The 26,464-nt window shown below is 47.9% G+C and overlaps 1 protein-coding gene across 1 annotated transcript in view; it reads right to left on the reverse strand.

The window, feature by feature from the left end:
* Positions 1-13,533, reverse strand: part of GDI2 (GDP dissociation inhibitor 2) — a 32,693-nt gene extending 19,160 nt beyond the window's left edge. Inside the window, exon 1 of the mRNA XM_084651863.1 lies at positions 13,371-13,533. Coding sequence (XP_084507989.1) covers positions 13,371-13,415 — 45 coding nt within the window. The 5' untranslated portion in view covers positions 13,416-13,533. The remainder of the gene's footprint in view (positions 1-13,370) is intronic.
* Between the last annotated feature and the right edge of the window lie 12,931 nt (positions 13,534-26,464).

Below are 26,464 nucleotides of genomic sequence, written 5' to 3' on the forward strand. Positions count from 1 at the left end.
TCACACTGATCGAGAAGCAGAGCTGGCAAAGATTAGAGCGATCCCTACCTGAGAGAGGGTGCCACTAAGCTGTATTCTGACAGCGAACAACAGGATTTTTACCACGTGCAATTACTGCTCTGGCTAATTTGAAACCCTGGACTCAGTTCACTAAATTAACCTGCAAAGTCTTCATTTGTAGTTTTGTGGATTTGGCTTGACAGGTCCTCATTAACTGAATGGCTTGTCTTTACAGCTGCTCTTCAACAGCCAAGTGCCTCCAGTGACTTATTTGAAAAATTAAAATCTGCCAAAACACTGGCTTGTCAGGTCTGGCAGATGGTGGTACAGCACTGATAACTTCTATGCCTGAGTTCAGCCATGAGAAAGCTGACTAGGATTGCAAAACAAAAGGAAAAAGTCAACTTAACATATCTGAGTTACTCTAATGCCTTCAATAACTAAATTCCTGAAGCCGGATGTCAGCGGACTTCCTCTCCCCAGTAGTGACACAAATAGACATTTTGGGTATCTTTTGCCTCATCTCTCTCTGTTCACAGGTGTATGCTACTTCCATCAGGACAATCTTAAGAGGAAGCAGCAAAAGATGAATTTGGAGCTTGGTAAAAGTCATAGGAAGTGTTCTAGTTGCCTCATTCCTTCAGTTCTTCTTATAGTTCAGGACTTAAGAACTAGTACAATTTTATCTAAGATCCATTTGTAATAGATTAAAATCCATCCAACTAATGGCCTGCTACTGAACTCCAAAAGCAGGTTCTAGCACACAGCACTGGAGTTCAACTTAAGCAGTTTGTACCCAAATACCACAAGCCTATGTCAGATGGAGAATGTGAAAGAGGCAGCAACAAACTGTATCAAGCCTTATGTCATGTCCTGTATCAGGCTGATATGTCATCTTTTTCTCTGATGGAGTCTGTTGCATCCGATGAAGTGAGCTGTAGCTCACGAAAGCTTATGTTCAAATAAATTTGTTAGTCTCTAAGGTGCCACAAGTCCTCCTTTTCTTTTTGCGAATACAGACTAACACGACTGCTACTCTGAAATCTGATAAGATAGTTGCAGATATAGACTGTCCAAAGCCAAACTTGTTGGCTCATCAGGCTTTTGAGGTCACATCCAGGCCCCAGGTGCAGCAGTTCACACCTGGGACCCCACTGCTGAAACTTTATGCCCATATGTTAAATTGGGATGGGGAAGTTAGTCAGAGAACAGAATAAGAACAGCCTCTGGGGAGGGAGGAAGAGGTGGAGAAAGTGATAGTTTTTAATGCCAAACTTCCCTTTCAGTAGCAGTTTGTGGACCTCCACCCATTTTATTGGTGGAACCAAATCAGGCCCTTCAGCCTGCCACAAGTAGTTTTTAAAATAAGTTAGAGTGGCTGTTGGAACACAAAATATTGCTGAAAATGCATCAAAGCTTCTACAAGGGAAAGGGACCCAGATAACCCAGGGAATCTTAAAGTGTAAGAAAAGAATGAAGTAGTAATAAGAGGCTTAGCACGCTCATTTTGCATATAAATCATGATGAACACCCAGAGATTTTTCAAACTATCAGAAAAGTGAAAGTTCGTGTTAACCATACTCATGCAGCAATGTGCCATTGTAGCATATGCAGTCAGTCAGTGATAGGTCCTTTTAGACTACAAGCTCCTTGAGGGCATAGACTGTTTGTCCAGGGCACGGCTTCAAAACAGGTTGAGGGCCTTTCACTAGCTGTCAGGTAGCTGAAAGCAGATTCCCTTTTGGATGCATCCTTAAGGATGCATCCAAGAGTCCAGTTTGTGATTCAGCATAGTCTGATACAGTAACAGGTAAGGAAAGATATGAACCCATATCAACACAGGGACAGAAAAAGATAGCTCAGAGGCACTGGGGCTTAAGTTAAGCTTCCTAGTAACAGCTTTTCACAAGCAAGGACACCAAGTGACCTGCCCTGTTTACATGAACAGGATTTGCTTCTCTCTGCTGGTGCCAATATGGCAGAAGTCTCACTCTCAAACAGAAAACCTTCGAGAAAAAAAAAGTCTCAGTTTGTATGGATTTTCTCCTAGAGCTCAATGCCAAGTATGACAAATTCAGAAACAGCCACAAACTGCCAGAATCCTAGAAACTCCCCCACAATGACACAATTGGCTGAAAAGATTCTGTATTCAAGTGATCTTGTGACACAGCCTCTAGTTTAGAAGATTAAGTATTGATTTTAAGGCCCTCTAAGCACACGTTGAGGCATAAGTGTTCTAACCTAACAAGTTGGAAGCCCAGGTGATAAAACAGTTACTCACCTCTCGTAACTGTTGTTCTTCCAGATCTGTTGCTCATGTCCATTCCAATAGAGGTGTGCGCACGCTCCATGCACGATCGCCGGAAGCTTTTCCCTAGCAGTACCCATCGGGTCGGCAGTGGAGACCTCTAGAATGGGGCCCTCATGGCAACATATATATGACCCTGCCGACCCACCTCCCGTTCAGTTCCTTCTTGCCGGAAGACTCCGACAGTGGGGAGGTGGGCGGGATTTGGAATGGACGCGAGCAACACATCTCAAAGAACAACAGTTACAAGAGGTGTGTAACTTTTTTCTTCTTCAAGCGATTGCTCATGTGCATTCCAATAGGTGACTTCCAAGCGGTTACCCCAGAGGAGGGGTTGGAGTTCACCTGACTGTCAACTGGAGGACTGCCAAACCAAAAGCAGCAGCATCTCTCGCCTGCTGGGTAATGGGAAGTGAAGGTGTGGACTGAAGACCACGTTGCTGCCTTGCAGATGTCCAGGATAGGGACCCGCGCCAGGAAAGCTGCGGACGTCATTCGCACTCTGGTGGAATGCACTGTAATAGGTGGAGCTAGAATTTTAGCCGGGTCATAGCACATCCTGATGCGGGACGTGATCCATGATGACATTCTCTGTGATGATAGGAACCCCCCCCATCCTTTCTGCAATTGCAATAAAAAGCTGTGGTAATTTACGGAACGGCTTTGTATGTAAAAGGCTAAGGCCCACCTAACATCTAAGGTGTGAAACATGCACTCCCTGCTGGTGACGTGGGGTTTAGGGAAGGACACAGGCAAGAATATATCCTGGTTCACATGAAACTGGGAGACCACTTTGGGAAAAAATGGAGGGTGGGGGCGTAGCTGCACCTCGTCTTTATAAAACACTGTGTACAGGGATTCAAAGGTCAGGGCTCTGAGCTCGGACACCCTCCTCGCAGATGTTATAGCTACAAGAAAGGCCACCTTCCAGGACAGATAGGAGAGAGGGCAGGTAGCCATAGGCTCAAATCGGGGGAGAGGGGCTAGGACCAGGTTTATGTCCCGGGGGGAACAGGCCAACTTACAGGTGGGTAAAGTCTGTCAAGGCCCTTAAGTAACCTGCCCACCACAGGGTTACTGAATGCTGATCCCTGCAGCGTTTCCGGGTGGAAGGCTGAAATGGCCGCTAGGTGTACCCTTAGGGAGGATATCACCAACCCTTGGCACTGAGGTCCAAGAGGTAGTCTAGGACAAGGGGAACTGGGGCCGATTGTGGTTCAGATCCTCTTTGTCGAGACCAAACGGAGAAACGCTTCCACTTGGCCAGGTACGTGGAATCTCTGCATCCCAACAGGACTTCCCTGACCGACTTTGAGCACTGAAGTTCCAAAGGGTTCAACCATGGAGTTTCCACGCTGTGAGGTGGAGGGACTCCAGGTTGGGGTGCTGCAGCCGGCCGTGGTCTTACGAAATTAAGGATGGGCAGTGCTATTGATGTGATCACTGAAAGGTTCAGCAATACGGTGAACAATGTGCCATTGTAGCATATGCAGTCAGTCAGTGATAGGTCCTTTTAGACTACAAGCTCCTTGAGGGCATAGACTGTTTGTCCAGGGCACGGCTTCAAAACAGGTTGAGGGCCTTTCACTAGCTGTCAGGTAGCTGAAAGCAGATTCCCTTTTGGATGCATCCTTAAGGATGCATCCAAGAGTCCAGTTTGTGATTCAGCATAGTCTGATACAGTAACAGGTAAGGAAAGATATGAACCCATATCAACACAGGGACAGAAAAAGATAGCTCAGAGGCACTGGGGCTTAAGTTAAGCTTCCTAGTAACAGCTTTTCACAAGCAAGGACACCAAGTGACCTGCCCTAAGTGAATCAGGTACTGGTGGGGACACACTGGTGCTATCAGGATCAACGAGGCCCTGTCCTGGCAAACCTTAAGGAGCACTCTGTGTATAAGGGGGAAACGGTGGGAATGCATACATCAGGTGCCCTGCCCAAGATAGGTGAAAGGCGTCCACAACAGCGCCCGGGCTGCAGTTCAGGAAGGAGCAGAACCTCTGGCACTTCCTGTTGCCCCGTGTGACAAACAGATCGGTGTGGGGAAAGCCCCACTTCTGGAAAATTGAGTGGGCGGTATCCAATCTGAGGGACCACTCGTGTCCCTGGAACAAGCGGCTGAGGCGGTCTGCCAGCTCATTCTGCACCCCAGGAAGCTAAGGACGCCTGCAGGTGTATGGAGTGCATGATGCAAAAATCCCACAGGGCAAGGGTTTCCCGACAGAGGGAAGAGGAGCGAGCACCACCCTGTTTGTTTATATAACACACTGCTGCAATGTCTGTGAGTACTGATACGCATCTATCTCAGAGACCACTCTGGAAGGTCTGGCATGCCAGGAGAACTGCTCTCAACTCTTGGACACTGATGTGCAGCGACAGCTCTGCCTGGGACCAGAGTCCTTGGGTTCTGACACTGCCCAGATGAGCTCCCCAACCAAGTGCCGAAGCGTCTGTAACCAGGACAATAGTCAGTTGGGGCTTTGCGAAAGGTACTCCCACACAGACCATCTGAGGTTAGAGCCACCAGTGGAGGAGCTGAGTATTCGTGGAGGGAGGGTCACTATTGAGTCCAGTGGATCCCTGCCCTGCTTGTGCACCTGTACTAGACACGCTTGTAGAGGTCGAAGGCGGAGCCTGGCGTGTTGCACCACGTATGTGCAGGCCGCCATGTCCCAGAAGCCCCATACAATTTCTGGCTGTGGCAGTTGGAAAACAAAGGAGGGTATGAATAATGTCCGAGATTGTTTTGAACGTAGGTCTGGGAGGAACACCCTCGCGACCGTAGAGTCCAGGAGGACTCCAATGAACTCTATCCTTTGAGTGGGGGTCAGGATAGACTTGGATTCATTCAATATAAGGCCCAGCCTGAGGAACGTGTCCCTGACCAGGGATACATGCTGCGCTACCCTTGTTTGAGATTCTGCCTTGAAGCCAGTCGTCCAGGTATGGGAAAACCTGGACCTGGCACCTGCGGAGGAACGCTGCCACTACTGCCATACACTTGGTGAATACCTGAGGGGCCGCAGAAAGGCTGAACGGAAGCACCCTGAACTGGTAGTGATGGCCACCGACTACGAACCTGAGAAAACGCCTGTGGGAAGGGATAATTGAAATATGGCAATACGCTTCCTTCAAGTTGAGGGCAGCATACCAGTCTCCCAGTTCCATTGAGGGAATGATGGTGGCCAGAGAGACCATGCAAAACGTCACTTTTTATGTATGAATTGAGGTCTCGCAGGTCCAGGATAGGCCAAAGGGCCCCCCCCCCCGGCGATAAGGAAAGAACGGGAGTAGAACCCCTTGCCCCTGAATTCCTGAGGGACTTCCTCTATTGCCCCTAGCGCTAGGAACGACTGAACCTCCTGTAAAAGAAGTTGCTCATGAGAAGGGTCCCTGAAGAGGGGCGGGGAGGGAAAGAAGGTGGTAGGGAGCAGAATTGGATAGAATATCCTGCCCCTACTGTGCTGAGAACCCTGACATGATCTGAGCCCAAGCTCAGTAGAAGCTGCAGTCAGTTCATAAAGGGACGGGAAGGGTCCGGTAAGGCAACTGGTGCACCGTACTCGTGCGTAACTTCAAAACTTAGGCTTAGGGCCAGGGGGCTGTTTAGTCCAACCCTGGCCTTGGCCCGAAGAGGACTGTGGGTGCCTCCTATTGTTTCTGCCCCTCCTTCTAGGTGGGTCCCAGCTAGGGGGTCCTTGGTAGAAGCGAGATGGGGTCTGAGGCCTGAAAGGTCTTCTCTGAGGTGCAGGGGTGTGCAGCCCAAGAGATCTCAGCGTAGCCCATCAGTCCTTGAGGCTGTGTAAACATTAGTCCGTATTTTGGGCAAACAGGCCCTCACGGTCAAAGGGAAGGTCCTGTATTGTATTTTGGACCTCGGGAGAGATACCAGAGACCTGGAGCCATGCACTATGTCTCAGTGATGGCAGTGGCCACAGTTCTAGCTGCTGAATCCGTCACATCAAGGGCTGCTTGAAGAGCAGTTCTAGAGACCACCCAGCCTTCCTACAGGAGGACTCCGAACTCCCTAAGTGAATCAGTTGGGATAAACTCCTGAAACTTGGCCAATGCTGACCAGGAATTAAAGGCATATCAGCCTAGCACTGCCTGTTGATTGGCTATTAGAAGCTGGAGACCCCCAGTTGAACAGACTTTATGGCCGAAGAGGTCCAGCTTCTTTGCGTCACATGACTTAGGAGCGGAACCCAGTTGACCCTGCCACTCCTTATGATTTCCTTATGGTCTACAACCAACATACCCGGTTGGGGGTGTGCGAAAAGGTGCTTACAGCCCTTTTGTGGCACAAAGTAGCGTCTCTCCACACCCTTAGCCGTCGGTGGTATAGAAGCTGGAGTCTGCCAAAGCACATTGGTGGTGGTCTGTAAAGACTTTATGAGGGGCAATGCAACCCTGGAGGAACCCTCCAGGGCGAGGATATCTATTGTGGGGTCTAAATCCTCGGCAACTTCCTCCGCCTGGAGGTTAAGGTTAATTGCCACCCTCCTAAGTAGGTCCTGGTGGCCCTTGACATTCATTGGTGACAAAGCGGTGGATGTGCCCGCCAAAGCCTCATCAGGCAAAGAGGAGGAAGACATTCCCGGAACCTGCCCCTCCAGTTGTCTAGAGGCTGGACATGGTAACTCAGGAGGCCTGACAACGACCAGCTGAGTGGCCGCTACTGTCGGTGGAGCGGGAGCTGTGGCCGACTGCGGCTGATCAACAGTCACATCCTGTGTAGGGTCCTCCGGTGCCCTAGGGGAACGGACTGCCATCAATGACGCTGATGGAGTGGCACAGGGTCCCGATACCACCAACACAGGTCTACACCCTTGGCCTTATGCCTGATGGTAGGCCCGGGGGTCCAAAAGGGCCATTGTACTGGGTCCTGCCACTGGGGTGGCCAAGTGGTTATGGGTGCTGCTTGGTCCGCCAGCCATTGGTGCCGGGACCAATGTCGGGACCAAGATCGGTAATGACTGCATCGGGACCATGAACATTCGGCCTCCGACGCCGACCACGGTAGAGCAGAGCCCAACGGTGCCGGAGAACGGTAGTGCGTGGACGGAGACCAGCGCCGTAGCATCATGGGTTTAGCACGGTGCTGGATTAGTGGTGATGCTGTCATCGGTGCTGGCATTGCTGTCCCCAATGGTGCCGTAGCCATCAGAACCCCACATCATTGGTGCTGAAGTTGTTGGTGGTATAGCGGCGCCCCTCGGTGCCAGGCAAGGTGCTACAGTCGGTACCTAAGCTGGTAGCTGAGACTGCAGGCCCGGATCTCGCACGTACGGAGCCGGGTACTGCGACATCATATCAATGAGGTGTCTGGAGTGGAGGGGAGGTTGAGCTCTTCCTCCAATTCCCTACAGGTAGGAGACTCCGTTCCCACCGGACTCAAGGGCTCTGCAGCCAGGGCCGAGGAAGATGATATTGGCTCTTGAGGGCCTTGCCAGGGGTGTCCAACTGGAGGATGCGCCCCACTGTGATTGCCCTTCGGCTTCCTGACAGGGGAACGACCTCTGTCCAGCTTATTTTTCTTATGTGGCACCGGAGACTGGTATCGGTGTGGACACAAGGCACTGGCCTTGCGTGCCAGGGGCTCCTTGCCGGGTCCTTCCTCGGTGCCGGGACATCCCGTACCAAGACCGGCGCATGTTGTACAGAGGAGACCAGCGCTGGTTCCATCTGCGGCTGAAGGGCAGACTCCATCAAAAGGAATTTCGGACCTAGGTAGTCCTGCTCTTTCTTTGATCTGGGTTTAAAGCCCCTGCAAATAGGGCACTTATCTGTTTGATGGCCCCTGCAGAGACACTTGAGACAATCAGCATGCGGATCACTTGTGGGCATAGGCCTCCCACACCTCTTGCACGGTTTAAACCCCTGCGGCCAAGGCATTCCCCAACACTGGGGAAGAGTAGAACTAAGGGGGGGAACCCCCTGGGAGAACAATAACTACAACTATTAACAACTTGAATAACTATCTACACTGAAGACAAAGGAAACCACTAGGCTAAGTAACTTGCAAGCAAGCACTAAGCTGTTCCAACAAGGGCGCTAAGAAGGGACTGAACGGGCAGCAGGTCATATATACTTCGCCATGAGGGTGCCACTCTAGGGGTCGCCACTGCTGACCCGATGGGTACCACAAGGAAAAGCTTCCAGCGATCGTGCATGTGGCCCATATGTGCATACGGCTATTAGCATGTACATGAGCAATCACTCGAAGAAGAACCTGACAGGTAGTATGTCAGTAGGTGGAGATCCTTACTTACTAGAGGAAATACTCCTCATCTTTAAGTTTACATACAGTGTATGTTATTCAAAGCTCCCCCACTCTCCCCCCCCCCCCACAAAAAAAATCTCTAGGAGACTCACAGCACCATCATTAATATATTCCAACCAATGGGTATCAAGGTAGAAGAGAATTTAGTCAGCTAATTTTAAAGCTCCGATTAATGGGATATCCCATCTCCATAATCAGCTACCAGAAGAGATGATGTGCACAAAACAGCGTGCCATCCATTTTGGAAATTACATTCCCCCAGAGGTAGATTTAGGTTGGACAAGGAATCTAAACCAAAGTTGTTACCTATGGAGCGCAAATCAACCCCAAGTTGCATATCAGCTGACAGGCTGAAAAGTTGAATTACCTCAATTGTTTTGTATAGGACCAGTATCTACTGATGTGTTTGTATAGCAATTTAATCTGTGGATACAGTTTAGTTCTATAATTTTTGCCAAGGTGACAAAATCTAATTCAGTGTATTACTATTTGACAAAGTGAAGACTCCTACAGAGATACTGTTATGACTATTGCTTTGTTTGAATGTATACTGATTTGACAGGCAGTCAAACCAGACTCCTCCAGCCACAAGTACATGTCACTTTCTTACGTGAGCTCAAGCCATTACTTTAATCAGTTTCATTTCTGATTAAACTAAGAAAATGAGAAAAACACATTAGTAACAAGAGATTTTGTTTAAAATAATATTTTCCAGATACTTGAAAGGTATTACTGACACATGTTTCTTTGCAGTGTTTAGAGTAAGCCTATCTAGGCCTTTTCAACCAAGCATGCTATGGAAATATTTTTGACAGTGATCCCTGGCCAGCAAAAACTCATTCTTTAGTCTCTCTTCTACTTCAACCAATGCTCTCACACACTGAAGATTTATCACCGAATCATTTCATGGAATGAATGACACTGCTATCTGTCCCTTTGATGCCAGCCAACACCAGGCTGTAACCAAGACATAGGTTCAACTGAAGATGCACCTTAAGCACATAACTTCTAACTACAATGAAGGTTAAGACTTCATTAGGAGTCTACTGAAATGCAACTTTGAAATGCCATTCACCCCCAGGATTTCTAGGACATAGTAAGAAAACTGCAGGGCCTGTGTTAGCTTTGGTGTTGTACTGCAATCATAGTTTGCAGCAGTCAGCTCTGAAAATACAAACTGTCCTTTTGGTAGACATGTAAGCAGACAGGCACCATCTCTTAAGATGGATCAAAATTGCTCCCCCACCATCCTCATACAGGTTTAATTTGATAGGTCACAAGTAGCATCAAAGTTTGAATTCCTACAGACAAAAGATTGTGAAACCTGTCATGAATGAGGAGTTCACGTGTTCAGCTGTACTTTTAACTCTAGGAAAACCAAGTTTCCTAGTAATTTAAAGTTGCACAAACATCCCAACACCTCTTTAACAATTGATACCATGACTAATTAGCATTGCAATTGATCCATCTCCCACTAAAGGTACAAAGTAACAATAAAAGAACTACCAATTTGACTTACAAAAGTGTATAAGGGTTGGTTTACTTTTTGTAGGCTACCACATCCACCAGGCTCCTTGGGAAAGCAAACTCTAGAATTAGCTTGTTTTAATTCACTAGCAGATCTAATCTGTTTCTAAATGTTTCAGTTGTTCGTGATGTGATGCCTTTGGATATTCATGAGAGGGGCTTATTTAAATTTGTACTGCAAGTTTTCCCCCATTTGACATGAGACCTCAATTGAGTAAGTATCAAAACTAACTATTTGACAATACAGTAGGTTACTAATTCTCCACAACATTTATATAACAGTGAACCTATGGATCTAGAATGATCAATAGACAATGCATGTTTTTATGCCCCAGTACAAAGGCTTGGGAGATTTTAACACTGACAACTTATTGATTTTATTTCACATTTGATGGGAGTGACAAAAAGGGGGAAGCAACAGGTGCTTTTAGAACAATTTTTTATTTTAAATTAGTAAAAAGAAAAAAGAGGTGGTGGGATGTAATAAAGGAAGACATGCTAGCATGTAGCGTGATGGAGGATATGACATTGAACAGAGTACTTTGGAGGGAGGACTCATTACACAGATCCCATTTGATGGGATTAACGCAAGGAAGAAGATTTCATATATTGTGTTTTATATAGACTGGAATTCCAAAGTTCTTGACATCACTGTGTTGAGAGTTCAGCAACATTTGGCATGTCCACCAAAAGTTGTGCTGATATGATGGTAATTCGAAGGACAGGTGCAGCATAGCAACACTGTACTGTACAGTCAGACATTTGAATGCTGACACTCTTCACTAGTGCCTAGGGATACAAGTTATTCTACAGTTTACTTCTGACAAGCAGGTTAAGGGTATTTCCATGTATAATATATTAAGGTTCCTCATCTCTAGGAGCTTGACATCTCTCCATTCCCCCTCAAAACACATACCAAATGTGAACCCCCAGAGACTCTTACAGAGCTTCACAACCATCCCATAAAGCACCCCCCTCAAGAAAGTTTAGAAAACATGCCTTACTCATCTTCCTACCTGGACCTCTGAAGGGAACCCTATCCAGCTTCTCTCAGATGAAGACTCCTTGAGGCTAAGGGGGTGTGGCCAGCCGACATGTGAAGTTTCAACAGGGGTTTGGGGATCAACAGGGCAAAGAGGTTATTCATGTCATTCTGCTGTAGCTTTACTCTCTAAGGGCTAGCCTGCCGTAGCAGTGCTTTAACCTGGCAGGTGTGGTCATGGCAGAGCTCTAAAAAAAACCCACCTCCACAAGGAGTGTGGCTCCCAGTGCTTGTGCACTGTCTACACTGGCGCTTTACAGCACAAACTTGCTGCACACAGGGGAGTATTTTTTCACACCCCTGAGCAAGAAAGTTGCAGTGCTGTAAATTGCCAGGGTAGACAGGCCCTAAGCCTCTACCCATAGTCGTCACTGGACTCAAAGCATCTGTTATCAGAGATAATGCTGCCACATTGACCACAGCATAACAATTTCAAGCTTCTTGCATGTATAAAAAGATCTTTTTCATGCTTTGTGTGTATAAAAAGATCTTCTACACTTTCCACAGTATGTATTCAATGAAGTGAGCTGTAGCTCACGAAAGCTTATGCTCATATAAATTGGTTAGTCTCTAAGGTGCCACAAGTCCTCCTTTTCTTTTTGCGAATACAGACTAACACGGCTGTTACTCTGAAAGCTTCTTGTGTGTCACCTCATTTATTTGCGGGGGCAGAAATCCTGTAGTCAAGTTTGAATGAGATTCCAGGTTTGACGTTTATCCCCTACTTTTGGCTGGTAACCTATTTCCCTCTCAAAGTTGCAGTTTATGTTTATTGATTCCAATCCCTTAGCTATCCCATTCCTCCTCTTGTTCCCATGCATTCACTTCCCCACTATCCTTACAAAAAAACCTCAATTTTATCTCCTCATAGTATTCTTTTGAAGAGGAAAGTCTTTTAGAAGAACTTCCACAATTAAATCCAATGCCTATCGTGACTGGAGCTCCTAGGCACTACAGTACAAAGAAACAATAGTCAAATCCTACCTTTTACCACAAGCTATCTTTAAGTTTCACTGCAAGCACTTTATAACAATACAGCCATTTACTCAAGTATACCCATTCAAATAAAACTGTTGAGGACCTGTAGCTCTTAAACAGGTTACGATCAATGTGATCTTTTTAAGATTTGTGTTCATAAGATGACCACTAAAGGATGTTGCATCTGGACCACCAGAAGTATTACTAATAGTCAAATTTCAGCAGTGGAGAAAAGAGGGACAATTTGCAGGCAGAAGAAAATCCCTTGAAGGGACTGGCTGCCTGTTTACAACTCAGTCACGCAATTGCTTGTTCTTTTCCCCACCCCCTCCTACTGCAGTCAGGGATTGACAGAGCATGAACGCTGCATTGAGGAAGGGAGGGGGAGAAAGACGGCCTGCCTCCACCCTAAAGCTAGGCTTGTGCCTTTCCAGCTCTCACCCACGAAGATCGGAGTCCCAGTTGAAACGGCTTAAACCCCAGCGCGTGCATTTTTTCGGGGTGGGGGGGGGGAAAGAGGAGAACCCACCAGCAAACCAGGCAATAAAAGCCCTACTGGGGTTTTTATTGTTTTTCTAAGAACTGCATTTCCTGAGGCCTCCTAGAGGCAGCTTCAGGAAACAGGATTTTACAGCTAAATATTCCAGCCGCCTCAAGGAAGGGAGACACCCCTACCGATCCCTAGCCCCGCAGTCACACGGGAGATCCCCCCCCCCCCCCGCACCAACAGGCCGGGCCGGGCTCCTCTTCCGCAAGCGGAGCCGGGAGAACAGCGAGCGGCTCAGGCCCCGTTGGGACCCAGCCGGCCTCGGAGACCGGGGGGGGGGGGGAGATGAGAGAGGCGACAGGAAGGGGGCAAAGTGGGGGAGCAGGGTCGGGAGCCAGGGGGCAGGAGGAGACGCCTGGGGTGGGAGAACGGGCGCAGGAGTGGGGGCAGGGCAGGGCTGTGGGGGGGGGGCGGGGGCCGAGGGGCAGGGCTGTGGGGGGGGGCCGAGGGGCAGGGCTGGGGGGGGGCAAGAGGCAGGGGGAGAGGCAGAGACGGGAGAAGCAAGGGGCGGGGACAGCGGTGAGGGGGAGGGAGGGCGGGCGGCGGGGGGGGGGGGGCAGGGGGAAACGGGGTGAGGGGCGGGGCGGGGCTGCGGAGGTGAGAGGAGACGGGGCGGGAGCCCGGCCCTGCCCGCCCCGGGGGAAGCGGGGACGAGGCCCGGCCGGGCGCCCCCTCCTCACCGTGAGGCCGGTGCCCAGCACGATCACGTCGTACTCCTCGTTCATGGCGGCGGGGTCGCGGGCGGGTCCGGGGCGCGGGCGCGGGCGGGTCGGGCGCTGCAGGCCGCGGCGACAGAAGCAGGGCAAAATGGAGACGCCGCCGCCGCCGCCGCCGTGAAGAGACCGCGCCAGGGGGGTGGGCGGGGCCGCCGCAACGAACCGAGGGGGCGGGGCCGAGCACCAGCCCCTGTCAATCGCGCCCGATCGGCTCCCCCCCGTTGGGCCGCTCGGCTGTCAGTCGGGCGGCTCCGCCCCCGCCCGTCGCTAAGGGGCGGGACGCCGGCCTTGCCAACGGGAATGCCACCGTGGTGCTGGGGCGGGGGGCGGGGGCCGCGCCTGCGCGGAGGGCGGCGGGGGCTGCGCTGAGCCCGGGGCGCCGCGAGTGCTGCCGCGCGAGCCGCCCTGGGCGCCGCTGGTGCAAGGAGGCGGTTGCACTGGCTGAGCCGCCGCCTGGCAGAGCCGCGCTCACCGGGGGCATGGTGGGGGTGGGGGTGGGGGTGGGGGTGGGGGGGCACAATGCATTTTCAGCGAGGCCTGGCGATGCATACGCACTGCACGGCGTGTCGCCCTCCCGAGGCCCCGCGGCAGCAATCTCCTGCCCGGCAAACGCCCTCCATGGGGGTGAAATACCGGCTGGGGCGCGGAGCTCGCGGCCCACGGAGGGGCTGGCATTGCCAGAGCCTGGGGCGGCGGGCTGGGAGGGACCGCAACCCGCAAGCAGCCGTCCGGTCCAGCCCCCTGCGCTGGGGCTCTCTCTGCCGACCTTGCAGCTGCGCCGCTACAGCCGTGCCGCTGGCCGGGCTCCCATGTGGCCGCTCTTTGCCGGCAGGAAAGCCTCTCCTGCCGACGTAGCTGTCCACACCAGCACTTTTGCTGGTGAAACTTACCTTGGTCACAGGGGCGGGCTTTTTCACACCCCTGACTGACAAAAGTTTGACCGACAAAAGCGATAGTGTAGACAAAGCCTAACCAAGCAAACTCAGACCTTCCCTGACCTGTTTGTCCAACCGGTTCTTAAAAACCTCAGGTGATGGAGATTCCCCAGTCTCCCTTGGTAGCCTATTCCAGATCTTACCTATCCTTATAGTTCAAAAGTTTTATTTAATATTTAATCTAAATCTCCCTTGTTGCAGATTAAGCCCATTACCTCTGGTCCTACCTTCAGTGGACATGGAGAACAATCGATCACAGTCCTCTTTATAACAGCCCTTAACATATTTGAAGACTGTTATCCGGTCTTCCCTCAGGCTTCTTTTATCAAGACTAAAGATGGTGAAAAGAGCCATTTTAAAAAAGTCTCAAACACATACAATTAAATTTAAAAAATGGGAAATGAAAGTGCAAGAGTCAATTCAGAGAATTTCATTTTAATTTTTTCTTTATATAATTTTTACTGGGCAACCTCTGGGGTTGGGTATTTGAAAGAACACAGGCTGGGTATTTGAAAGTCGAAAGGAGATGATGGAAGCTAAATCCTGAGACTTTTAAAATCAATATGAAATCAGGACTCAAAACGTGTATATTTCGAGTGTACAGTATAGGAACACTCATCACCTGGTGAAATTAAAGTGGAATAATAGACAATTCTTGACTGCAGCTCCCCATGCAGGCACTTGTTTGTGCGTATGGTCGGCGTTGGCTGTAGCGTAAAGGCTGATACTTAGAGTTGGTCAACATTTTTCAAAATTGCAAAGAAATTTTTTTGCAAAAACATATGTGTTTTTGACCAGCGGTTGAAATTTTCAGAAATTTTGGACCAGAAAAAAATGTCAACCAGTTCTGCAGATTATAGATTAAGTGCATACTGCAAAATATTTTCTGTAGCTTCAGAGATACCCCCAACCATCAGCTATTCTAAGAGAAAAAGATGGGACAATCCCTCTTGTTGAGATGGACAGGCACACAGATCTAAAAAGACAGACACATTTTCTATTTCACAAACGGACAGCTACACGGACAGATCTATTTAGCTAGATATTATTTATGATTTGTTAAGTAATTACAATGTGATTGACATCTTTGTTTTACTCGCACTTGTTCTACAGTTGGATAGACAGACAGAACTACGGTCCAAATCAACAAAACACTCGCACATACTTAACTTTAAGCATGTGCTTAAGTTCCATTGAACTGGATATGACTTTCGCATGCACTTAAAATTAAATGCATGCTTAAGTCCTTTGCTGATTCAGGGCCCAGATCTAGATCAAACCAGTCTATCTAGCCATTCACACATTTTTACATCACTGGTAACTGCAAGACTTGACTGATATCTGACTGTGTTCCTATCAGCCGGCATGGTTTTGCTGGGTCTGAACCCATCTGCTCAGGGTTTTGTTTTTTTGTCTGTTTTCTGCATACATAGATGTGCTGCGTGGAGTGGGGTTTTTTTCTACAGGAAGCAGCTGCAGGTGGACCAATGTCAGGGTATTTCTGCTGAGGACATGGCAAAAGTATAACCATATGGTGAATAGTCAGAGAGTTAGTTTTGCAAATTTGCCTATCCTTGTGTTAAGTTATAGTATGAGAAGGCAAAAAAACCAACCCCTTGTGCTTAGTTGAAGAGATCAGCACCTCAGAAAGTCTAGCCTGTATCACGGCATGAAAATCTCTGGCCGAGAACTTCCCTTATCATAAATCTTGCTTCCAGCTCCTGGCATGGTCAACAGCACAAACATTTATTTCCTGTGTGATTAATACTGAGTAGAACTGTTTAGAGCACACGACTGGGAATCCAGACCCCTGTTTGTATTACCTGTTTTCTGGGTGACTCTGGGGGAGTTACTTAGCCCCAATTTTTCAAAATGTTGGTGCCTCTGTTTCTGTGTCCAGTGAGGCACCTTGGGCCAGATAGTCATGGGTGCTGACCACTCACAACTCCAAATGACAATAACACAAGCTTTGGGTTTTCATTACTGCTAAAAAACAGGGTGTCTCCAGTTAACAATTTTAGAAAATGTTAGTCTTACCAATGGTGCCTCAGTATACTAATCTGTATAATGGTTACTATTTATCAGGCATGGCAGAGATACAGGGAGCTCTGAAATACAAAATACTCAGATCAAAAGAGTAGACAAAGTCCTGGTTGAAAACAGTGACACTTACCTCCCGCACAGGAGTACTGTGGGGCTTAACTTATTAATTAGTGTTCGTAAAGCATGTTGGAGTCCTCAAAAGAAAGTATGTCGTGTACGTGTACACCACTAGTCACTGCTGGATGGAGTCATCTACTTAAGTGTGTGTTATAGACCCTCTACTACTAATACCTGCTAAAGGTATTCCTTTAGCGGCTCAAACCTTTGGTGCAAGAGGATCTGGGTTCAATCCCACGGTCACAATGCAGTTATGAGTGGCTGTGCTGTGCAGCATAAACAGAGGTAGCAGAGGTTTAGCTGTTGCAAAATTGATGATGCAAAAGTTAGTTTATTGTGCTTATAGTTCTGCCGACGGGCACGGGCTGAAATTGTGGAAAAGCAGCATCACTTGCCCCATAACCTCCGCCGTGCGGAACACAATGCCATCCACAGCCTCAGAAACAACTCTGACATCATAATCAAAAAGGCTGACAAAGGAGGTGCTGTTGTCATCGTGAATAGGTCAGAATATGAACAAGAGGCTGCTCGCCAGCTCTCCAGCACCACTTTCTACAAGCCATTACCCTCTGATCCCACTGAGAGTTATCAAAAGAAACTACACCATTTGCTCAAGAAACTCCCTGAAAAAGCACAAGAACAAATCCGCACAGACACGCCCCTGGAACCCCGACCTGGGGTATTCTTTGCTACCCAAGATCCATAAACCTGGAAATCCTGGACGCCCCATCATCTCAGGCATTGGCACCCTGACAGCACCCAGCACCCCCCCCCCCCCGCTCTCCTGCTGGTAATATCTACCTTAAGTGATCACTCTCGTTACAGTGTGTATGGTAACATCCATTGTTTCATGGTCTCTCTATCTATAAATCTCCCCACTGTATTTTCCACTGAATGCATCCGATGAAGTGAGCTGTAGCTTACAAAAGCTTATGCTCAAATAAATTTGTTAGTCTGTAAGGTCCACAAGTCCTTCTTTCCTTTTTGTTCTGCAAAAGTTAGCCAGTTGTGAGAAGCTGTTGCAACAGTTTCCTCTAAAGACTGACCTTAAATTAGAGAAATACTTTCTACTATCATGAGTCATCCCATGCAGATCCAGGAAAGTCTTATGTTTTTTTGTAATTTAAGACTCCCCGTTTTTTTAACTTTACAGTATAAACAGTGGCAAACCCGGACACTAGAAAATACAACAGAAAGGCAGCCCATATAAATTCAACAATCAATATCCTAGAAGAATGAAAAATGGCAGCAAGGCTCATCACTGCTTTATGTCTCACTGAGGCGGGGATAGTGGAGAAGCAAATTCTGGACCAAAGAAAATGAATGGGAATATTGGACCTGGATTTTGTTTGATGTATTAACTGATCTCTCCACAGAATAAGCCAAAGAGGATTTTCACTTCAAAGTGATATATGTTCTTAGGGAATCATTCTGAGAATGTTCTGATGATTGGTTGAGGTTGGCACTAAAATAAAAAGAAGGTTTCTGCTATAAGACATGCAACAGTAAGGTCTTGTGGTGAAAGGCACTTGACTGGCCCTCAGAAGATATAGGGTCGATCACACAGTGTGACTCTCAGTAAGTTATTCACTCTGAGTTCCCTGTCTGTTAAAGGGGGGTAATAAATGCTTCCTTTGTCTATTTAGCTGGTAAGCTTTTCAGGGCAGGGGCTGTCTCTTACTATGTGTGTACAGTGCCTAGCATGATGGAATCTGATCTTGGTTAGAGCCTCTAGGTGTATTGTTACCTAATAATACTATAGTGCAATGTAAATTTCCCTCCCCCCTTGCTTTATTAAATGAGTTTAAACCTCTCTCTCTGTGGCCATTACAGCTCCTGACTGGCTAAGACTTGAGCACCTTCGATTATTTTTGTCCCTGCTCTCCTTCTCACGCCCTTGTTTGTCTCATCCACCTTGTCTTTGAGATTGTCAGCTCTTTGGGGCAGGGACTGTCATTTTCGATATTTTATACAACGCTGAGCATAATGGGGCCTAACCTAATTGGCCTTTAGGTGTTACCACAATAGAAGAAAAAGGAGGAGGAGGAGGATAAACTGCACACCCTGTAAGATTTGTATTTTCCTGGAGCCGTTTTGGATGAGAGGACCAGGAAACCCACGGGATAACTATTCAGTTGCATGATGGAAGCAAGATACCCCTCTCCAGGCTTCCTAGACAAGTTGTGGGGAGCCTACACCTCCAAGCCACATGAGTCACGGATGGGGTATAACAGGGTATGGCCCATAGATAAAGGGTACGTAGTGCATATATATGTGCATGGTAGCCCTGATCAGGAAATGGTCCCTATGCACATCCCAGTACACATTTTATTCCCACTTTTAGCAACTGCCTCAAATTCTTTTCCCCAGCAAGAGTCTTTCACATCCCTGTCAGACCTCTAAGAACCCTTCCCCTAGCCTGACTGGTCCCCCAAGTCATAGATGCTATTCTTCCAGCTGAGAGATTAGATCAGAGTCCCTCTGATACCCACAGTCATCCAAGGGAATGCGTGGTCTCCCCCGACATCCCTAGGGGTTAGGCATGTAGCCTCCATGGCAAGCCCAGCCTTTCCCCGCCATTAAAGAGGCTTGCGGACAGTTTTACCTTTATATAAAAGCACCAGAACCTTTCAGCTTTAGATGCAATGACAAAGTCCCATGCATAGAGTATAGGAGCATATGGCAGGAGACCTGACTTCTACTTCTGGCTCTGCAACAGGCTGGCTTTGTGTTATTAGTTTAATTCCTCCCAAGTGCCTCAATTTCTCATTCTGCTCAATGGGAGATAATGACACTTACCCGCTTTTGCAAACCACTTTGGAATCCTTTTTCAGAGTGGATGCAAAGCAATAAACAAGAGCCACGGGTGGGATTTTTCAAAAGTGCTCAGCTTTCGGCCTGACTCTCCTCCCCCCGAAGTCAACGGGCCTTACTGACTTCAACGGGAACAGAGTGAGGCCAAAGCTGAGTGTTTTTTAAAACCCCACTATTAGTGTTATTATGCTAATGAAACAACCTGAAGTATCTGCTAAGGCTATTTATGGAAAATACCCATGCCTGGAAACCAACAGATCTACAAGAAGCTTTGTTCCCAAAAGACTATTTCTGTGAGCCACTTGCTAGGATTCCTTGAGCACTGTGGCATGTGCTTAATTTTAAGCATGTGCGGAAGACCCACTGAATTAAAAGTTAAAGCTCAGCATGTGTGCCAGGGCTTTGTTGAATGGTGACTCTTATCTGCACAACGTCCCTGGTATTTAATAAGTGTTGTTATCCCCATTTGACCAATGGGGAACTCAGACGCGGAGAGGTTAATGGCCACATTTTCCAAAGTGCCCACTCCTTTTGGGTGTCCAATACGAGACAAGGCTTGATTTTTCACAACTGCCACATACCACCGACTCCTGTAGAAATCAACGGGAGATGCAGCTGCTCAGCAAAACTGACAATTAGACCCTAAACTCTAGAAAAATTGGTGCTAAGTGATTTGCCTAAAGTCACGTAGGGAGGCTGAGGCAAGCTGGAAATAGAATCCAGATCACTTGATTTTCACCAACGTACTTTAACCACTAGGCTATACTCTCTCTCCCTCCAACCTCTTAGGGCTTTTCTGCACTTAACATGCTGCAGCGGCTCCGCTGTGCTACTGTATGCTTCAGCATAGACACTGCTGACATCAACGGGAGGGATTCTCCCATTGGCATAGGTAATCCACCTCCCCAAGAGACGGCAGCTAGGGTGATGGAAGAATTCTTCCATTGACCTAGCACAGTTTACACAGGGACTTAGGCCTGGTCTACACTAAAAAGTTAGGTCGAAGGAAGCCGCCTTAAGTCAACCTGTTAATGTACGTGTCTACGCTACCGGGTCCTTTACGCCAACCTAAGTCACCACTAATGTCGACTTCTGTAATCCACCTCTGCGAGAGGCATAGCGCTTAATTCGATTTTCATGGGTCGGCTGTGAGGAAGTGCAGGTGCAGTGTTGTGTAATTCAACTTCCCATGGTGCTATGGGGAAGGGCCATTGTTCAACTAGCTACCTCTGCTTCTGACATGGGCCATAAACTTCATTAGAAGTGTAGTCACCCGTGACCCGGAGGGGCCTACTCACTATGGCTGGAGCAACAAAATGGCACAGTGAACAGTTATGGATTCTGATGATGTTATGGCTGCACCTAGTGTAATAAGGGTTTTTTTTTTTAATGAAAATGGCCTTGCTATGGAAACATTTTATTCATGTAAAATGGCTCCTTTATTTTTTCCCATGACTGACAGCGGGAAATGTGTCCTTCGGTGGGTCATCAACACCTGAAAGCAGACTTTCGCTGATTAGAAGGAAGAGAAAGAGAATATGGGAGGACATGTTCACCGAGAGAATGAACGGCTCCAGGACAGCTGACACAGAGCGGAGAGTGTGGAGGATTTTACTGTCCAAGAAGTTAGACATGGACATGGAGAGCAGGAAAGCTTCCAATGAGCAAGAGCATGCAGTGCAGGATGAGATGCTTCAGATTATGAGGGACCAAACAGACATGTTGAGGCGTCTGGTTGAACTGCAGGAACAGAAGCAGGAGGGTAGAATCCCTATGCAAACCCTGGAGGACAGACATCTAGCATCGCTGGCACAGAATCACCCTCCCCCAAGCATTCCCTGAGGCATGGGTAAGAAGTCCATTATCCCTTTCACTTAACTTGGGGGGAGGGTATAAGGAACAGAAGGAGCCTATTCATGGACCTTTGATGGTCTGGAGTGCGGTATTATGTTACAGAGCTGAAAATGTTTCTCCTGTTCCAACTTTACAGCCCCTTTTCCCTAAGGTTACCTTTTTTTTCTGTTCTCCCTCTTTACTTATGTTTGTTAAATAAAGTAAATGGATTTGAGAAATAAATGTTCTTTATTGAGTAGAAGCAGTGGGCTTGGCTTTACAGGGACAGTGATACAGGGCAGGTGAAGGTTTGGGAAAACACAAAGTAGACAAGCAGCTCACATTACTGTGACTCAATATTGAAACAGCTTTTCAAAGCCTCACAGATAAGCAGCACCCCTGGCTGTGCTCTTCTTATTGCCCTGGTTCTGGCTGCTCAAAAATGGCTGCCATGTGATCTGTCTCAACTGCCCAGCCTTGCGGAAAATTTCCCCCCTTTTTTCACAGATATTATGGAGCACACAGCAGGCTGCTATAACCATGGGGATGTTCTCTTCACTAAGGTCCAACCTTGTTAGTAAACTTCTCCAGCGCCCTTTCAAACAGCCAAAGGCACATTCAACCACCATTCTGCACTTGCTGAGCCTATAGTTGAACTGTTCCATACTGCTATCCAGATGGTCGGTATATGGCTTCATGAGCTATGGGAGCAAGGGGTAGGCTGAGTCCCCCAGGATAACGATAGGCCTCTTAATGTCCTCAATGTTCATTCTGTGGTTTGGAAAGAAAGTCCTGTATTGCAGCTTTTTGAACAGACCTGAGTTCCTAAAGATGCGCGTGTCATGAACCTTTCCCAGCCATCCTACATTGATGTCGGTGAAACGCCCCCTGTGATCCACCAGCACTTGCAACACCATTGAAAAGTATCCCTTTTGGTTATGTACTCTTTGGCAAGGTGGTCTGGTGCCAAGATGGGGATATGCATGCCATCTATTGCCTTACTGCAATTAGGAACCCCTATTGCGGCAAAACCATCCACTATGTCCTGCACATTTCCCAGACTCACTTCCCTTCATAGCGGAAGTCGATTAATGGCCCTGCACACTCAGAGCACAGCAGCTCCAGCGGTTTATTTACCTACTCCAAATTGATTTCCCACTGACCGGTAACTGTCTGGCATTGCAAGCTTCCAAATAGCGATCGCCACTCGCTTCTCCGCTGTCAGAGCAGCTCTTCTTTTTGCGTTGCTGAACTGCAGTGCAGGGGAAAGCACTGCACAACGTTCCCGGAAGGTGGCTTCCGCATTCAAAGGTTCTGCAGCCACTGCTCGTCATCCCACACCTGCAAAACGATGCAGTCCCACCAGTCAGTGCTTGTTTCCCGGGACCAGAAACAGCGCTCAACAGAGTGCAGCTGCTCTGTGACTGCCAGCAGCAACTGTGAATTGTTTTTTTCAATGGCTTGCAGCCAGGCTGCTTGCAGGACATCACTGTGTTCCTCGCGGCGGGCCCTACTTCGGCTCTGGAAATACTGCAGGAGAAGACGCGAGGTGTTTGAGATGCTCACAGCAAGAGTGCACAACTGAGCAGGCTCCATGCTTCTGGGGTTATGTACACGCAGCAGTTTTAAGCAGAAAAACCACTGGGTTGTTTGCCGTTGAACACAGTGCATCATGGGATGCTGACGCAATGCTCCCATTCTCCCCTGCGACAATGTTTTGGTCCCATGAGGCATTGCACAAACTTCCCAAAACACACGGTGGCAAGCTTCACTTTGAGATAGCTACCCACGATGCACTGCTTTGTGCATCAATGCAGGCACTGCTAGTGAGGACGCACACCATCCAATGAGCATGGAGTGGCCACACACAATCGAATCAATTAATTTGGATGCTCGAAGTCGAATGAGATAAAGTCAACTTAATTTTGTAGTGTAGACAAGCCCTTAGGTTGGCTTAACTATGCTGTTCCAGGCTGTGGATTTTTCACAGCCCCGTCCTATGTAGGTAAACTGACCTAATTTTCTAGTGTAGAGCAGGCCTTAACAAAAGACAGTCTCTGCCTCTAAGAATTTACAATCTAAATACCCAACCCAGATAAAGGGCTAGAAGAAAGGAAGCATTGTTATTTCTAACCACATTTGGCAGATGGGGAATTAAGGCACAAAGACATGAAGTGACATACCCAGCATCACATGGGAAGACCGTGACAGAGGTGGGAACTGGATCCAGACTCCCAGCCCAGTCTCATTGCCTTGTTGGCTTTTTTCCTGCATGTTCAGGTATCAGCCTGTTATGATCGGATGTTGCTGTACTGCCTCTTGTATTGTTTGGATAAACGAGTAAGAATAGTTAAAATTCAGTAACAGGTGAGAGACACTGAATCAAGAGATTAAGGAGGAAACATGAGGAAATGTATAGCAGCTGGAAGTGTGAGTCAGAGAAAGACTCATTCCTCTTTATTCTTCATTAACATCAAACATGGGGCTAATCCTGCTCACCCAGTTCACAAGGTTATTTCTACGCAGTCAGTAACACTGGTCTCAGAGAAGGACACGCAAGGTTCAACGCACACTCTCCAAGCCAAGTTTTCAAAGATCTGCATTTCTGGGTATGGGCCGAAGTGCAAAACGAAGCAAGCCCATATGTAAAAAACAACAACTTCGTTTGTTTTCCATATTCTGTTCTCCTATGGGAATTTACACACCTATAAAATAATGGAACAGAACCTCATCAGTTGACACTGACCGCTGGGGGAACTCATTGCAGGTTACAGTGATTTGCAAATTAGTGTCAAGGATATGGCATCACAACATCTTTAGTTTACTTATATGTATTTCTACACTCACCCAACAAATGCATTGCAACAAAGTTAAAAAAAAAAGGGAACTCTTAGTAGTATATGATCTCATGGTGGCCAACATCCAGAAAGAAAAGGAGTACTTGTGGCACCTTAGAGACTAACCAATTTATTTGAGCATAAGCTTTCGTGAGCTACAGCTCACTTCATCGGATGCACACTTTCCACAGTAGGCATCCGATGAAGTGAGCTGTAGCTCACGAAAGCTTATGCTCAAATAAATTGGTTAGTCTCTAAGGTGCCACAAGTCCTCCTTTTCTTTTTGTGAATACAGACTAACACGGCTGTTACTCTGAAACATCCAGAAAAGCACCTAAACGTGCTTAACTTTACGCATGTGTGAATAGCAGTTAAGTCAATGGGAGTACTTGCATGCTTATAGTTAAGGCTGCAAATCTTTCACGGACGTCACGTAAGTCACGGACTCCATGACTTTCCAGGCCTCCGTGACTTCCGCAACTGCAGCGGCTGGTGCAGCTGACCCCAGGGCTGCCCGCCTGAGCAGCTGGGGCGGCCTTGGGGCCGGCCGCACCGGCCGCTGCTCCAGCGGCCCCATGCAACTGGTCCCAGGCGCTGCCCCACAGCAGCAGTCTGGGAGAAGAAGCAGCACCACAGGCCGCCCCCACCCGGAGGAGCAGCAGGTGTAGTGGGGCCCCGGGCTGCCCTCCGCCCAGAGTAGTGGCGGCAGGGGGGTCCTGGGCTGCCCCCCCGGCTTGGAGTGGTGGCAGTGGGGCCACCCCCTGCCCGGAAGAGCAGCGGTGGTGGAGCCCCAGGCCACCCTTCCACCCCCGGAGCAGCAGTGGTGGGATCCCCAGGCTGCTCCCCCTCCCCCAAAGCAGCAGCGGCAGCAGGGCCCCAGGCCACCCCCCCACACACAGCGTCCCCTGGAGCACCGCCCCCCCACCGCCTCCCCCAGCAGGTAAGATTTAGTTACGGGTATTTTTAGTAAAAGTCACGGACAGGTCACTGGCCCTGATTTTTTGGTTATTGCCTGTGACCTGTCTGTGACTTTTACTAAAAATACCCGTGACTAAATCATGGCCTTACTTATAGTCGAGGTCACACAGCAGTTCTGTGCAGAGCTGCGAACAGAACCAAGGAGCCCCGTCTGCCTTCTGTTTGAAGTCCCTTAACCAGCACTTAAGAAAACAGAAGTCACTCCTGCCCCTTCGAAGTCAGTGGAGGTTCCCCCATTGAATTGCGTGGGAGCAGGAGCAGACTTTTACTGGATCGAGCCAGTTGAATATATTTTTTGTTCAACCGATTTTGCTATGAAAAATGGCTTTTCTGGAAAGACAATTTTCATTGTGGTTGGATTTTTCGGGCTTTTCAATGAAAAAAGAAACGGAATTGGGGGCGGGGGGCGCAAAAATATTCAGTTTCTGGTTTCGTAAACTTTGTTTTTTAACCAAAAGCCAACTTTTCTTTGACCAAAAGTGGCTTTCAGAAACTGAAAGTGTGTGTGTGTTTGGGGCGCGGGGGTGGCGAGGAGTTGGTGGTGGTGGTTGTTTTTCCCCCCGCCCCCTTCTTCCAAAAAGCTGCCTGAAGCATTTTGGAAGGAAATTTTGAATAAAAAAGAAAAGTAATTGGCATGTTTTCCCAGTGCTAATACCACATTTTTGGCACAGGCACAATTCCCTTGCAGTCAGTGAGACCATTCACATGCTTAAAGGTTCCTGAGACCAGAGCGGAGATCTTGATTCCCACAGAATGTCAGGACACTTCAATATTCCATAAGTGTCTGAATTGTGTTTAACCTTATGTCCCATGGTGACTTCAGAATATCAAACAGCTTCCCCTCCTGTCTCTGCGGAAGCAACGTTAGGTTCCCTTTTTCCTTTCTGCTTACAAATGCAGCTGACTTCTCTATCTGGGCTTCAGCCATGGCAGACGGAGAACAGAAAAAGAAGCTAGGTCCCTGAGGAAGTTAAATTGCTGGTGTATGAAGCAGTTTTATTTCCGGGGGAAGTGACAGCACAGGACAGCAGCAGCCTTGTTATGATTTACCCAACAGCCAATGAGGGGATTCTCAGGATAGTGGAACAAGATATCAACTGTATGGTGATGTTGGTTACACTGGAGGATCAGTTATATAACAGTGTCAGTTATACTGGAAGATCAGCAATTGAATAGTGTCTTTTATATTGGGGGAGACATTTAAACCTTCAAACGATATTGAAATAGTTCTTAAAAACACCAATATCCAGACCTGTTTCCTATAACAACAATCCACAAATAAACCTTGTCTAGCAAGAACTGGATGGAAAAACACACATGATTTAAAAGTCACTTGTATTCAAAGGAGGTAAATATCACCCTGCCATGCAGTCTGTCTCTTTGTCTGTTAATCCTTGCATTTCACTGGCCATGTTTAAATCCAGTCAGGTGTTGAGTGAGGTATTGTCAGGTGACGCTGCTGTGAGATTTTTATTGTCTGAGGAATTAATCTGAAGAAGAA

Source organism: Lepidochelys olivacea, assembly GCF_965140295.1.
Source record: "Lepidochelys olivacea isolate rLepOli2 genome assembly, chromosome: 1".
NCBI lineage: Eukaryota > Metazoa > Chordata > Testudines > Cheloniidae > Lepidochelys > Lepidochelys olivacea.